Source organism: Ixodes scapularis, unplaced genomic scaffold (assembly GCF_016920785.2).
Source record: "Ixodes scapularis isolate PalLabHiFi unplaced genomic scaffold, ASM1692078v2 PGA_scaffold3__209_contigs__length_174095766, whole genome shotgun sequence".
NCBI classification, from domain to species: Eukaryota; Metazoa; Arthropoda; class Arachnida; order Ixodida; family Ixodidae; genus Ixodes; species Ixodes scapularis.
Genome location: NW_024609868.1, coordinates 146,753,133 through 146,767,864, shown reverse-complemented (window position 1 = coordinate 146,767,864; position 14,732 = coordinate 146,753,133). Strand labels below are relative to the sequence as shown.

Sequence of the window (14,732 nt, the reverse complement as noted above, 5' to 3'; positions counted from 1 at the left end):
TTCCTTAAAACCTACCTGCGCTGCGGCACTTGGAATGCTAACGTCCTATTGCCGAAGCATCACCTTTGTTATATCGTTTTCATGGAATGGTAATTTTACATAGACCTACATTAAATATAAGTTTTCGTTGCTCCGGCTGCTCAGTGACGAGGCAAAAAGGCGCGCGCTTTGGTTTGAATGGCCCCTGCGTAAACAGTTTGTTTTTAAATTTTATTAAATTAGCTTTATGATAATTCCAAAAAACCTATTTCCGCGCTCCTTGGTTATTGTCAAGACACAATAATCTTGTTTACTTGTAGCATCAAGTATAACATGCTAGTAAGGTTTCTTAGCTACCTTCGGACTTGCCGTGGACCCATGATTCCGTTGGCAAGCCGCAGGTGTTGTTCTCCATACAGCCTCGTATAATAACCGTATAGTTTATGAACGGGTGAAGTTCCGTTAGCCGAGCCATCTTCTGGTTTTTGTCTGAAAGATCTTCACCAATCACAGACGCCGTTTTGTATTTTGCTGTGTCTTTGGTACCCCGAGGAAAGTAGGTCACCTGAGATACAAGCGAAGGAAACCATCTGGTTATATGAGCGCTTATTGCAACATCATGATGACTGAAGAAACAAACATTTCATACCAGTAAATTATTTTTATGGATTATCTATTCTAAACTGCGAAAAAGGACGACGATATGAGAAAACGTGGTCTAATGACAAAGGAAGCTATCATCGCCAGTACAAAAAATGGTTGCTGAAACGACCGAAAAAAACTTCTAGTCGAACTAAGATCGCAACTTCGAGAACCACAACGCATCAGTGCTCTGCTACAAATACGTTACTGAATGAGATTATTAGAGGGCAATAATACCGCCTGCGTGGCCGAGAAGGAACTATTATCCGTACCTCTAGAAGATTCGTGCTTCCTATTACACCGAGTGTAATTGATAGGGATTCGGAGGCTTGAATTTTAGTTTGACGCTTGTCGACACCTCACCATCCGCAGCAATTCTGCTAGAGGTGCGGGGTAATTTATATACCCTTACTTCGTACACCCCGAGGAGCAGTGAAGAAAGTGCGACCCCGAGGGGGGGGGGGGGGGGGGGGGGGGGAGCCGCGCAGAAAATTTGCAAGTAAACCTATCCCCGAAAGTTGACCGCGCGGAACCCTAAACCCGAGCAAGTCACAGTACCTAAGGCCAGCCGCCTGCATTTGGTCCATTCGTGAAAGTACAAATGAAAAATTCGACGAGCCAGGATATGTTACTCCAGGGCATACTTGGGTAGTAATTCAATTACAGTAATTAAATTACTGTAATTTAAATACTTTTCCTGGTAATTTGTAATTGTAATAATTACTTTTGGCTAAAAGGAATTGTAATTGTAATTTAATTACTTTCTAGCGTCAGTAATTGCTAAATTTCAGGCACAATTACAATTACTTTTGCAAGATTTTGCGGCGTCGGCGCTTTTCCCCCCTGGCCACGGAGACGACAGCACTGCCAAAGCGACAAGGGAGAGAGTGTCTCCCAACCTGCTCAAAAAAAAAAAAGGGAAAAGAGGGATGGGAAAGAGACGCTGGGATAGAACGGAATGAAGGATTTTGTAGACTTTAAAACGATTTAATGAAGAATTTGAGAAATAATTTGATAAATGAGGGGGCTACATTCGCATCCGTTTTTGTTCCTGTCGTAGTTGAATCTGACACTTCGTCTCGTTCGCTTCCTGTTGCTCCTGTTTCTAATGGTCTTTCTTATTTCTCATTCCCACACGGGGGCATCGGGGGTCGAAGTCGAGCTAGTTGGCTCCGATCACATCATCCGGTCGAGGCGGGGAGGTTCGAGGTTCTCCTTACGCGTCTTCGCCGCTAGCATATTCGCTTACATATTTCAGTCAAGTTTGGGGACTTTTTTGTTCATGAAATTATTCTCTTTTCTTTATGAGTTTTTTACGTCCTTCTCTTCTATCTCGTATGCTGGTACCACTAACAGTAAGTCGTGCTACTCTAACATCGAGGCGAAGAAGCAAAGAAGCAGCAGGTCTCATTAACACGACGCACCCTGCCTTACTTCCAACTGTTGTTGCTACACTGCTCTTCCTTCTCCCAATCCTCGTCTGCCTTTTTGTATAAATCTTCATTATTTAGTGTTCGCTCTACCTAACCCTTTCAACCGTTCGTCAGCCTGATTGGACGAGATTCCAAAACTTACAAACCGCGGCTTTAGACTGTAGGGAGCTTGTTTTTACATTTGTTGTTCGTTGAAGGCTTTTTTTTTTTTTATAGAGGGCTTGACTTGCACTTTGTTTTTACACCTCTATCATGACCCTCCACGCGTTGTCCTCTCGTCCTGGCCTGTGGAGCCGTTCCGAGGCGCGCAGTGCTGCTTTGCATTGAGAACCTGCAACAGTCTTATCTACAATGGAAAAGAAAAGGCTGCCGGGGCCTTGTTACGAAAAATTCTTTAAACAGATTAGCAGCAGTGTAAAAAATATAATTGTGAGGTGCAAAACTCTCCGCACCGTCTCTGAAAACAAATTCAACAAACCGAAAGGCGACCTCCAATTTGCGGAAACATTTGCAGGTTAGCAACTTTTTTGTCACTTTCAATAATACTTAGTTTAAAAAAAAAATAATAATGGCTCGTCTATATCTTCCAGCTGCAACACGCTCAAGTAAATTATGAAATTGAGGCATCCAAGAGGCCGCAGTTCTGGAATAATTCGCGGATTCTAATTTTCGCGACGCGGTGGGGTAGCACTATAGATTCAAATGTGTTTACATTTTCCGGAATTGCTCGCGGGACTTATTTTTCGCGAATTGTAGGCGAATCGCGAAATTCGCACAAATAAAGTCGTTTACAGTGCATTATGAATTTGCATAATGCACTGTAATTTGGTTGTTCTTGCCATGCTAAATTCAAATCGGTCTTCTTTATGAGACGCATAACATCGATACAATCATTGCTATCCTAATGATTAGCTGTATGACAATCCTAAATTTATTATCTATATCAGGAGCTTTTTCGGTGTTAGCGTGCAGTGAATTAACCCAGAATCCCTGGCAATAGAGTTGCTGCTATTGTGACACTAATTTTGTGAAAGCGACCACAGTTCGCGTGCTACGGTTACCCACATCCGGCATGTTACAAGTCCACAGACAGGGAGAGGCAGCGAATCATCGTGGCTGAAATGTTTTCGTAAGTTGTCGTATTCTTTAAATGTTTGACGTCGTTTACAAGTTTCTCTTATTAGCTATTTTTACGTGAGTTTTATGATACCGTACTGCCGCATATTTGTTTCCTTGTATTATTTTTAAGTTTATTTTTCGTTGGTTTGACTTGGATACCGTTTGCATAAGCTCTAAGGAGATTCACATGGCACCTGTGAATTTTGTCGCCATTTATTTTTAGTTTTTGAGAATATAAGAATGCAGGAGTTCATTACTCCAAACTATTAAGTTCTATAATCCATTTAACAAATTTCATAAAAGGAAAGTACAATGCGTGGCATTTATACAGCGGCCATATAACTCGTTTACAGTTATATGACCCAAAGTGGGTAACTCTCAGAAATAAGTAATTGTAAAGTAATTGCATTACTTTTAAAAAGTAATTTGTAATTGCAATGAACTACTTTCGCGTAGTAGTAATTGTAATTGTAGTTAAACTACTTTGGGAGCTAAGTAATTGTAATTGTAATTAAATTACATTTTGAAAGTAATTTACCCATGTATGCTCCAGGGCTAGCCAATCGAGACGCCTGCTGCTGCATTCGCTGTTGTGTTCCTGCCCATCGCACCTTGTACGCCGACGCCCTACCACGGAGAAGTTTACGAATACCTTGACGACTGTATAGAGCAGTACAACGATTAGCACGGCATAACCCATGGACACTAGAGCAGAGTGTCCAAAACACCTACTTCTCACTGGATTAAACGGCCTGTCTCTGGATCCAAAATCACAAAGCACCCCCCACCTCCAACGAAACGTTGCAAAGAGCAGCTGCACCATGTCCTTGCGATCCAGCAGCGTCGGGAACACGCAGAACTACCCCTGGCCAAACTTTAAGGACCTACTAAAAGCGTTGAAAGCTTCGTCGAAGACGTGCTCCAGCTATTGAACCGGGTCGATCTCCAAGCACAGGAAGTGTGGAGCTCACTATTCTTATGCGAAGAATAAAGAAAAGCATCTTCGGGGGCATCGTTTGAAACTCGCCTGCGACGGCCGACGTATTCTTGATGGAGCGCGAACCACACGAACAACCAAGCGCGAACCACACACTCAACGACTGTCCAACGTCACTGCTCTGCGTTGGCTAGCCTCGAAACCGGCGCCGGCCTGCTTCCGTGCACTCGAGAAATGATGTGCGACGTCATCCGGGAGGAGCTCAGAAAATTTCTGCCTGCTGCCGATCGCCCGTCTTTAATTTCCTTTGCGGAAATGGTAAAAAAGGAGGTCCAACGAGCCATTCGACTTGAGGCTTCCTTAAACCTAGCAACAGAGCTTGAGGAAGCGCCGTCGGCGACGTTCACCGTGATGACCATGAGGCCAGCTGTAGTGCGCCGTCGATACTCGGCGCCGCCTCGACGGGACACACCGACGCAAGTGTATGCTCTGTGTTAAGACGGCTAGGCCCAGTACGCCCGCTCGGAACCAGCTGTGCCGGGGAAAACCGTTGTGTGGCAAACGGCCGATCACTGGTCGCTGTGCTACCATTACGGGGAGTTCGACTGAATCTACCGCCGTTGCCCCTACCATCAATCAGGGCTGCGTGACTTCCTCCCGAACGACACACACCCACGCTAAAGTCAGCGATCGCGGGAAATCGACGAGTACATTCGACGACCTCAGTATCTCCCTTCTGTACCTCACCGCGGATCTCGGTCGCCGTCATCATGGCGTGCAGCTTCGCCAATGCACAAACGTCGTCGTGAGAGCCTCTCGACCCTCGTCGGGGAAACTGAGCGCGGCAACTCCTGGAGGTGGAGTTGCCACAGACCAACTGTGCAAAGACTCTCCACGAAAATCACCAGTCAGCAGAGCGATGCTTCTGGCAAGTTTCCTAACAACCTTTTAACGCTACCATAAACTGTCACGACAGATCGGCCCACGTAGACACCGGCGTAGACTACTCCGTTATGAGTGGAAAGCACCCACGCTGTCTTCGGAAAGGTACGACGCAGTGGGTTGGCCCACACATTTAAACCGCTGGAAGTTCTGACTGACGGAGGTGCTATCCTGACAGACACAGAAAACTTGACGCGCATGGGCAATAGCGTATATATGGACACGCCGGGAACGGCAAGCCCTGGCCATACCGGTCTATGCAATGGCGATCACGGAGTGGTTCCGCAGCCAGACTCGGGCTATGATATCCCGGAACAGCTAGCCTACGCATCTCAGGTGTGGTAAGGACGATTCGCACACCTGGACAGTGACTCCGACTGCAATCTCTGAACGGCGAGCGATAACCGGGGTCGGTGGTCCGGGACTGCCGGCTTTCGAGGACGGTCAACCGGGAAGTACAGTAAACTCGTTTGCTGTCTTCTCGTTGTGTAGTGTCACACTTTGGGAGAGGAGCGAAGCAGACCGATCGGGCCACGATTATTATGGAGCAACCCCACAGCGTTAAAATAAAGAGATCCTTCCTTCCAAACTTTAACCCTCCTTTAATGGGCGTCGGGTAATGCGTGAAAATGTTTTAATGGATATTTCTGAGTAAAATATTTCCCTTCCAGCGGAACACTCTAAATTCTTCTGGGTCTCGTGAGGTTTGGCCCCAAGGCGTTATTTGTTGCCGAAGTACTCTTTTTTTTTATTAAGTGTAAGTTTTTCTCAGGTTAGCCTTATAATTGCCAAAGTGCCAGATATTTGGCAAGAATGCCACCTCAACCCGACAAAAAAAAAAATAAAAGAAAAGCCCATAGCCTAGTTTTGGCATTTATGTGGCAATTTAGGCCCAAATTTCCAAATTATTATCGAACCCCAATTTAAGCCTAATTATGGCATTCCCTCAGAAACTAGGCCCAAAGAAACCAGGTGACGACATAAGAGCCACAGAGTTAATCCTAATGATCCAGTCAGAGGGGATAATTTATTGCACTTCCGCCAAGTGCACTTGCCTTGAGTGTAAATTCTGTGGTGTGCCACACGAAATCTTCCTGACTAATACACTTGGTTTCACGTAAATTTGACGAACTTACTTCACTCGATCAGTGCGTAACCTCGATATTAGTTTTTCAAAAGTAGAACATAACACCACAGAAACCTAGAACTTGGAGTAAATTTTATTAAAATAGTATTAAGAATTTTTTGAAAGTACAGAAAGGGGGGGTCATTGCAAAAAAAACAAACAAAAAAAAAACAAAAAGATAGTGTGGCGGATAAAACCTTAAAGATTAGGCTGATCTATACCAATATTATCGCCGCGGTAAATCGATAAAAGACGAAGACCGAAGCCTAGTTTAATTATCAGTCATTTCAATGTTATCTTGGTTAGCAGAGGAAGATAGAGCCTGCATTCGTTTCAGCATGTTGTTAAACGAGAGAGCGCGAGAATCATGATTTAGCAAGGCAGTGTCAGAGCCTTTTCGTAGACCCTAGTGCAGTGGTTCCCAGCCATAGATGTGTCGGGGACCCCTTGCGGACCGCTGGCAGTGATGGGGGACCCCTTCCAGCGGGGGGGGGACGTTAGTAAGTTAAGACATCTGGAGCATGAAACAGGTGCCTTTTATTGCTACGTAGCAGGAAAACATAAAACAAAGGTGCCACATCACTTCATTCTGGTCAGTTCATCAAAACTCGCGTTTCAAACTACAATAAAACGTGCCAACTAAAAAAAAAAAATTGTTGAGGGTCTCGCGGATCCCAGAAGTGGCTTCGCGGACCCCCTGGGGTCCGCGGACCCCTATTTGGGAACCACTGCCCTAGTGGGACAAAGCGGAGCGCAAATGTTGGATATTTTTTCTTTTTTAACTTGGCTTGCGTTGATCGATCATCCAATTGGCGTAAAGACCGCTCATAAACAGAACGTTCTTTTGTAACGTGTCTTCATTAAATACCCATTTGACCTGCCTAATAGTACTTTACCCATCGTTATTGACATCATTTGCGAGCGAACCTAATTATTTCCCTGTGGCATTGAAACACTTGAAGTGAGATTCGGTAAGCTCAAGTGCACTCGACTGAAATTAGCCCCTCTCACAGGAGCATAACTGTGGAACTTTGGTTTCAATTTAGGGAGGAAATACTGAGACTCTGGCCAGCATTTTTTTTTTTTTTACTTTTTGAGTTAAGATTTGCATTTGATTTGTTCTTGTGCAATGCACTGTGCTGTTAAGACTGCTGACTGGACGAGTTTTTAGTTCATGCCGAATAACGTAACAGCGCACAACTTGGGCAGTTGCTCGACTTTGTTAATGAACATTAATACAATTCTGTAAGAGGACGCTTTTTGCACCTAGAGTTATGTAAGGAATCCACCATATAGGAATCTTTATCGCTGTAGATGCTTTAATTCACTAGGTGTTTTCTTTGTACACTTTATATTAAATTGCTGATATAGGTTCTCTGTATTTGCTATGGTTTAATACTTACATTGAAAGTCATCTTGTCCCAAAGGGCCGTCCAAGTAACAAGGGCAGAGTATGGCTTCAACGGAATAAAACCCACATCTTTTATCCCTGAAAATATTATATCAACTTGTAAGCATATTAACTTTAGCCTTTGCAAGCGGCTTTATTTCTGTCACTAAAATGTCCGTCCACTGGCGTTAAAACGCCTGCAATTATGTTTTTTAGAATCCCTGCAGTAGCACAGTAGAAGGTATTGCCAGAATTAACAACAGCTCTGCATTAGCTCACTCTGCAGACGCGAAATCGACAAAAAAAAACAAAAAAAACGGCAATCACGGGTTGTGATTAGATGTCATGGTTCCGGCTGCTCGGTCTGGGCTACAAGATAGCCTATGGGCGACGTTCTCAATGTACTCATATATCGTTAATATTGTTAGGAAAAAAAAATGAAAGCCGTTTACAACTCTCTGTAACACCTAATTAGAGCGCAGCTCTTGAGGACGAGGAGGGAAGGGTACTGAGGGAAAGTATACCCGTCCTCCTCCTCCTCCATCCTGTCTGCTATTCCTCTCTCCGAGCGGCGTCGCCGTCGCTTTATGAAAGTCACGTGACCTCATGGGGGTTATGTGACGTAACCGGGGTCACGTGACCCATGTGAGGTCACGTGACGATGACGTCATCACAATGACGTCATTAGTGACGTCATCAGTGACGTCACTGATGACGTCATCACTGGCGATGACGATGCGGATGCCGGTGACGTCATCAGTGACGTCACTGATGACGTTATCAGTGACGATGACGATGCCGATGCGGATGCCGATGACATCATCAGTGACGTCACGCGTCCCATAATGCACCGCGCGGTTACACCGACGGCGACACCAACGGCGACTCCGCTCAAGCGGGAAACGGGCGCCTAAGAGCTGCGCTCTAAAAGAGACAGCTTCATAAAAATTGCCACACAAATCGAGACTGTTCTTGTGTGAGAAGTTCGGTTGTACTCGTACCGGCCATCCGTGCAATTTTGTCCAGATTTCATGAGCAAATATATACCGGATAAATACCCTCACAATATGGACGCCTCCGTTACTTATAACATTCTTTTATAATTAGATGTGAGTCGTGCATAACAAGGAATCAAGGTTGAGATCACTAATAGCAAACAGAACGTGCCGCCACCAAAATACACTTTTTATTTAGAAAATAAATTGAAACGTTTTGTTGGTCATAGGTTATGGAACTTAATGCCTTATTAAACAGAAAAAAAAACTTAAAATATCTGCTACCAGTAAGGAACATTCTCCATGTCTCTCCCGCTTAAGAAAGCAATCGTTGTCTAGAAAACTAGAGAATGCTCGTCACGTTTGTCATCCGCCGCCCTGACACAAATAGAAAGAGAAGAGAAACTTCCTCATTATGCGGGAAGGCCCTGACGAATTTAACCATTGTTCAGTGTCCAGGTCTTGTCACTTTACCAGTAAGGGACAATGGACAGTAAAGCTCTCCGTGTACTCGTGACCCAAGGGCGTTATTAATATTTTGAACAGTCTTGAGGAAACATCTCTTCATTCCAACGAGACAAACAAGGGATGCATTTACACAGTTGGTTCCTAAACTGCTGTCCATGGCTCGTATTAGCGTTTCTATATTTACGATTATGAATAGTATCAGGGCATATACAAAGTGGTTTTCTTAGTCGGTCCAAAATTATTTGAAAGGAAGCGAAATTAAGATTAGCTTGCTAACTAACTAAAAGGTTGTAATTTGTATAATTTAATTTTAAATTTAGAGGTTGGTGTGTTTGGATATTTATCACTCGACATTGTTATGGCCATCCGCGCCGTGAAATCTTTATTAAACAATGCACTGTGAGAAAGCGGGTCGGATAAAACGTTTTTGGGACACTTAATTTTGACGTCAGGAGACGTTACGTGGCGGGACCTTGATATACCTGTAAAATGTATTGGGGAAATAAACGGAAGGACGAATAAACTGAAACATTTTGATTTTAGATGATTCTGTTGAAACATATTCAATGCCTTAATTGACCCTTTGTCAAATCCCACCCACCAACATCTCCACTCCCGACTCTTCGTGCAGATCTCTGAGGGTAAAACACGTGATCAAACTAGAGCTCGTGTCAAAAGGTGAAGAACACTATTGCCCAAAGCATGCCTGAGTGCCTGCACAAAATATATTAGAACTGAACAATTCGCGCTGCAGCTATACTAGCGCTCACCTTCGAAAGAGTTTTATTCATCGCAATTGCTCTTGAAAATTTTCGGTAAAACGAATTGAGTCAAAGGACGTTGTTTTCCCACTCTTTTTAATTATTGTTCGTTTGGCTAGAGGATGGCAACATTGCGTTTGTATCCCTAACATGCTTCTCTAAATGCCTCCAAAAACTAAACCGAGTGCTTTAAAGCAAAAAAATGTAAACTATGTTTCTTTAAAGATATGACCAGAAATGAGTAACAGAACTCACCCAGAAAAAAAGATGAATTATTTACTTGCAGTCGCATTTGTTCAATCTGCTTGTTAACTTCCATAGAAGCTGAGGTGCAGATCACTCCTATGGGAAGTGTACAATTATTGTCATTTACACCGATCAGATGCATTACCAAGACAAATTGTAAACCTACTTCTAAACATAGTACTTTGAACAACGGGCTAATCGGCAGTAAAACGTTATTTTATTAACCTCGGAGATCGAGTTGAACATATTATTATTAAATTATTTTCACTGAACTTTGGCTAAAGATTCTTGATTCCTTGAACTGCAAGCTTTAGGTATCTTAAAAAAAATATTTAATCGCGTATTTTGTGCCAGGAAACACGTCCGGTGAGCGGACGTGTTTCCTGGTTCTCCTCGAGCATCCGAAGCTAAGTGCCAGTTTTTGTTCTTTTTTCTCTCTTTTTTTGAGAGTTGATTGGACGTGACTATGCGGTAGCAGTATTAGGTTTGAACCGGTTTGAACAGCAGCACTTGAAGTTAGTTTCGCAAAGTAGGCTCTCTTTGAATTTTTGGCGGGAAGGGACGGTTTGTTCCCGGTCTGGACATGGATCTAGATTTGGGTCGGCATGACAAGGGTGGGGACGAGTTGGTGCAGTGCGAGGGGTGTGGGAGGTGGTGTTACCTAGAGGAGACGGGTTTCGGAAGTCTGGAGGAGGCGGCGGGGAGGAGTTTCGAGTGTCGGCTTTGTGTGAAGCTTCAGCAGGTAACTGGGGAATGGGAGGGTAGAGTTCGGGAAATTGAGGCCCAGCTTAAGGTAGAAGGAGAGAAGCGGGTGGGTCTCGAGGCCCAGGTTGAGGAGCTGACTAGGCAGCTTACTCATGAGAGGGAGCAGCGGGTCGGCCTCGAGAAGCAGGCGGAAGAGCTGGGGGAAGTATGGAAGGCGGGTTTAGAAGAGCGTAAGAGGGAGTGTGACAGTAGGGTAGAGCGCCTGGAAGGGGTAATTCGAGCGAGTGAGAGTAGCGAGGGAAGAAAGGAGGAAGTGTCACTTCTAGCGGGACGAACCGCCAGTCTGCAGGCTGGGGTCACTGGTGGTCGGGAGTCCAGCCTGTTGGCTGGCGGGCTCGACGACGCTGGAGCTGAGTGACACTCAGCTCAATGGCGCCCTCGAGCAGCAGGCGTCGAGCAGTCAGGAGACAGGAGATAAGTCGCAGGACAAAGGCGCGCAGGCACCAGGGGGATCTAGGGTACTGGTAGTGAGGAGCTCTAACGTAGCACGGGTTGAGAGGGGTGTGCATAACAGGGTGAAGGAGACCAGAGGGTAACCGTAGAGGTCCAGCCAGGGAAGTTTGTTGTGGATGCTATGACCGCAGCACGCGAGGGGGTGTGGGATAACCGGGAGGGAAGGAACCTAGTAATAGTTCATGCGGGGCTTAATGATGTGCTCAAGTGTAGGAGCCAGAACCTTGGAAAGCAGCTAAACGTGGGAATGCGTAAGCTGAGGGACATGTCTGAGAATGTGCACTTGATTGTGTGCACCATTCCAGAAGTTTGGGGGCAGTCCGGGGCAACGGAGAGGAGGGTTGTCGAAGCCAACAGAGTAATTAAAGGTATGAGTCGACAGCTTCGGTACAACGAAATGGAAGTAAACAGGGAAGTGTACGAGGCTGGCTCCCACCCTATTGCAGATGGCATTCACTACAGTGAGGCCACGGGTTACAGGGTGGGGGATAGGATGGGCCGCACGGTGACTGCTTTTTTGAGGGGACCGAGGGCCCTGGGGGCACTGAAGTAACTGAAAACCCAACAAAGTCAGGAGAGGCACCCAGGGTTAAAAAGAGGAGAAAACGTAAGAACAGGTATAAACAAACAGCACAATCAGACATTGGATATATTAACATGCAGGGTGGTAGAAATAGGTTAAAATGAGAAGAGGTAGAGGAGCAACTAAGAAAGGAGGATTTAATGGTGTATGGGTGTGTGGAAACACATCTCAGAGACATGGAGCAGCCACCTTGCAACCCTGACTTTGTGTGGGAACAATGCAACAAAATGGGGGGAACGAGGAAGGGAGGTGGAATTGGAGCCTTTATTAAGAAGAATATAATAATAATAATAATAATAATATTTTTATTTCCATCACACTCGATGGTGGCGACCAAGGGAAAAAGCTGCATACACAGCTTGACGAGCCCTTGACCGCCTACAGTGCACGGCGACGGAACACAACAGGAAAAAAAAAAAACATACATACACACAGAGGTTGCAACACGCAAAAATTCACCATGGCAGATAAAGCAATATAATCAAATACGAGAACAGTGTTTTAACTAGGTATCATGACCACCCATAATATATAATGAACGGATTTCCCCTATTGACATTTTATTCCAGTCCAAGTTTTTCGATTCGTAAAGATTTAATAAATTAGGAATATTGTGCCTCAGCATTTGAGTGCCATAATTTGTTCTTGGCGTGACCACCCCCCAACATTCAGCGCCACGAGTAGGATAAGTAATAATATTTTTTGAGAGGCGGCCAAGGGTTACTAGAAAGTTTGTGTTCCTAATTAGTTCTATCTTAAGGCTTGTACTGAGCCTGTAAGCATACAAAGTGTGTACATTGATAATGCGGAACTTTTTGAATAGGTCGGATGTATGCGATTGAAATGGGACATCGGCTATGGCTCTTATTGCTTTTTTTTGTAACAAATGTATCCTTTCAAGATTCGTTGAAATGGTGGTACCCCAAACTAAATTACAATAATTTAAGTGCGAGTAGAACAAGGAATTATAAACTAGTAACTTGACGTGTATCGGTAAGGTATAACGATGGCGGTTTAACATGCCGACAGTTCTAGACAGTTTTGTAATAAGGTAGTTAACATGTTCATCCCACGACATATTATCCGAAAAAATTACGCCTAGAATTTTGAAGGAATTTACAATCTCAATCTTGGTTGAGTCTAAACTAAGATCTCTCGTAGTGTTGATTATTTTATTTTTAGGGCGAAAAAGCACTGCTTTTGATTTTTCTGTGTTTATTTGAAGTGAATTATATGTTCTCCACAAATTCAACCCGGAGAGCATTCGGTTCGCCTTATCAAATAATAAGTCGGTATTTTCTGCAGAGAAAAATATACTTGTGTCGTCAGCATAATTTACAAATTTCGCTTCTGAATCTATATTTATTATGTCATTTATGTATATATTAAAGAGAAAGGGACCCAATATACTACCTTGTGGTACACCAGAGCTTTCAATGAACTTTCAAAGGATCAGAAAGGAGTGCGCTGAACATTTGTGGCTGAAAGGAAAAGTCGCTGGGGAATCAACAGTCTTTGGAGTTGTTTACTTCTGGACAGGGACAGGTGCTAAAGAGGAAAACAGAAAAATGATTGATTGCATATCAAGAGACACTAGTGAGCTAGGGGAAGGTTCTTAAATAACTATTATGGGAGAGATGAATGCCCATATCGAGGGTCTGGAGGGGTATACGGACTCAACTGGAAGCATATTACTAGAACTGGTAGAAAAACATGACTTAGTTTTATGTAATACCAGTCAGAAGTGCGACGGGCACATAACGTGGGAAACTGGCAATCTACATTCAACTATAGATTACGTACTCATGTCACACAAAATATATGGTAAGTTACAAGTAATGAAAATAGAGGAAGAAGGTTCCAAAAGTCTTGGTTGTGATCACAAGCGTACTAAGCTGAATTTTGCCAGAGAAATAATAGCTGAAACTAGACAACACAATTCAAAGCAAACTTTCTGCAGCGACAAAAAGTTGGAAATAGTTGATAAAAAATAGAGGAAGCAGTTTCAGGGCAACGGTATACAGATTGGACCTATGAGAGCCTAACCAGGCTTTTTGCTCTGGAACTTGACAAAGTTCAGAGCAAACGAATGGGGAAGCAAGGGCATAGACCAAAAAGCTGGCGGGACAAAGAAGTGAAGCAAGCGATACAAAAACGTCAAGGAGCCTCTAGAGAACACAGGTATTCCAAGCGCAGTGGAGATTCAGAAACGGAAGTAAAGAGAAAATGGGACACGTTTATGACATGTCGCCGAGAGGCATCCAGTTTGATCAATGCGAAAATTCAGAGAAAGGGTGAGGAATGGATGAGTAATGTAAGCAAGAAAGATAGAAACGCAGCTAGGAAGTTTTGGGGGCACTTGAACTCACTCGGTGAAATGACGCAAGCTAGACAGAGGTTCATACTCTCGCATCAGGGAGATCAATTAGAGGGAGGTGATGCGATACGATATATAGGAGCAGTGATGGAGAAGAAATTTCGGGAACGGGTACATGTGGAAGATAGGAGAACCGAAGGAAGTAGCAGCCCAGCTTGTGACATCGCGGATTTTGGACAAAGAGAATGGGAAAAGGCGGAACGAAGAGTCCCTAGTGGCACATAGACAGGCACAGATGGGATCCCAATCAAGCTGGTGAAGAATTTGGGTCCTAAATCTAAGGCAAAACTAAGGAAGGTAGTGAGCACTATGATAACAAAATGAAATATTCCAGATAAATGGAGGCTTTGTAGGTTGAGTATGATATATAAGGGAAAGGGAGATAAGTTTGATATTAGGAATTATCGTCCCATAACCGTGACACCAGTTATTTACAGGTTGGTAATGCAGATTATAAAGAACAGACTGGAGGAATGGGTAGATTGCGAGGGCATACTGGGCGAGTTACAGAACGGG

General features: G+C 44.1%; 1 protein-coding gene across 1 annotated transcript in view; it reads right to left on the bottom strand.

The window, feature by feature from the left end:
• Positions 1–14,732, bottom strand: part of LOC120849806 — a 60,254-nt gene that overhangs the window by 38,617 nt on the left and 6,905 nt on the right. The window contains exons 2-4 of the mRNA XM_040222042.2: positions 10,048–10,134; positions 7,582–7,667; positions 337–544 (exon numbers count right to left, since the gene is read on the bottom strand). Coding sequence (XP_040077976.2) covers positions 337–544; positions 7,582–7,667; positions 10,048–10,111 — 358 coding nt within the window. The 5' untranslated portion in view covers positions 10,112–10,134. The remainder of the gene's footprint in view (positions 1–336; positions 545–7,581; positions 7,668–10,047; positions 10,135–14,732) is intronic.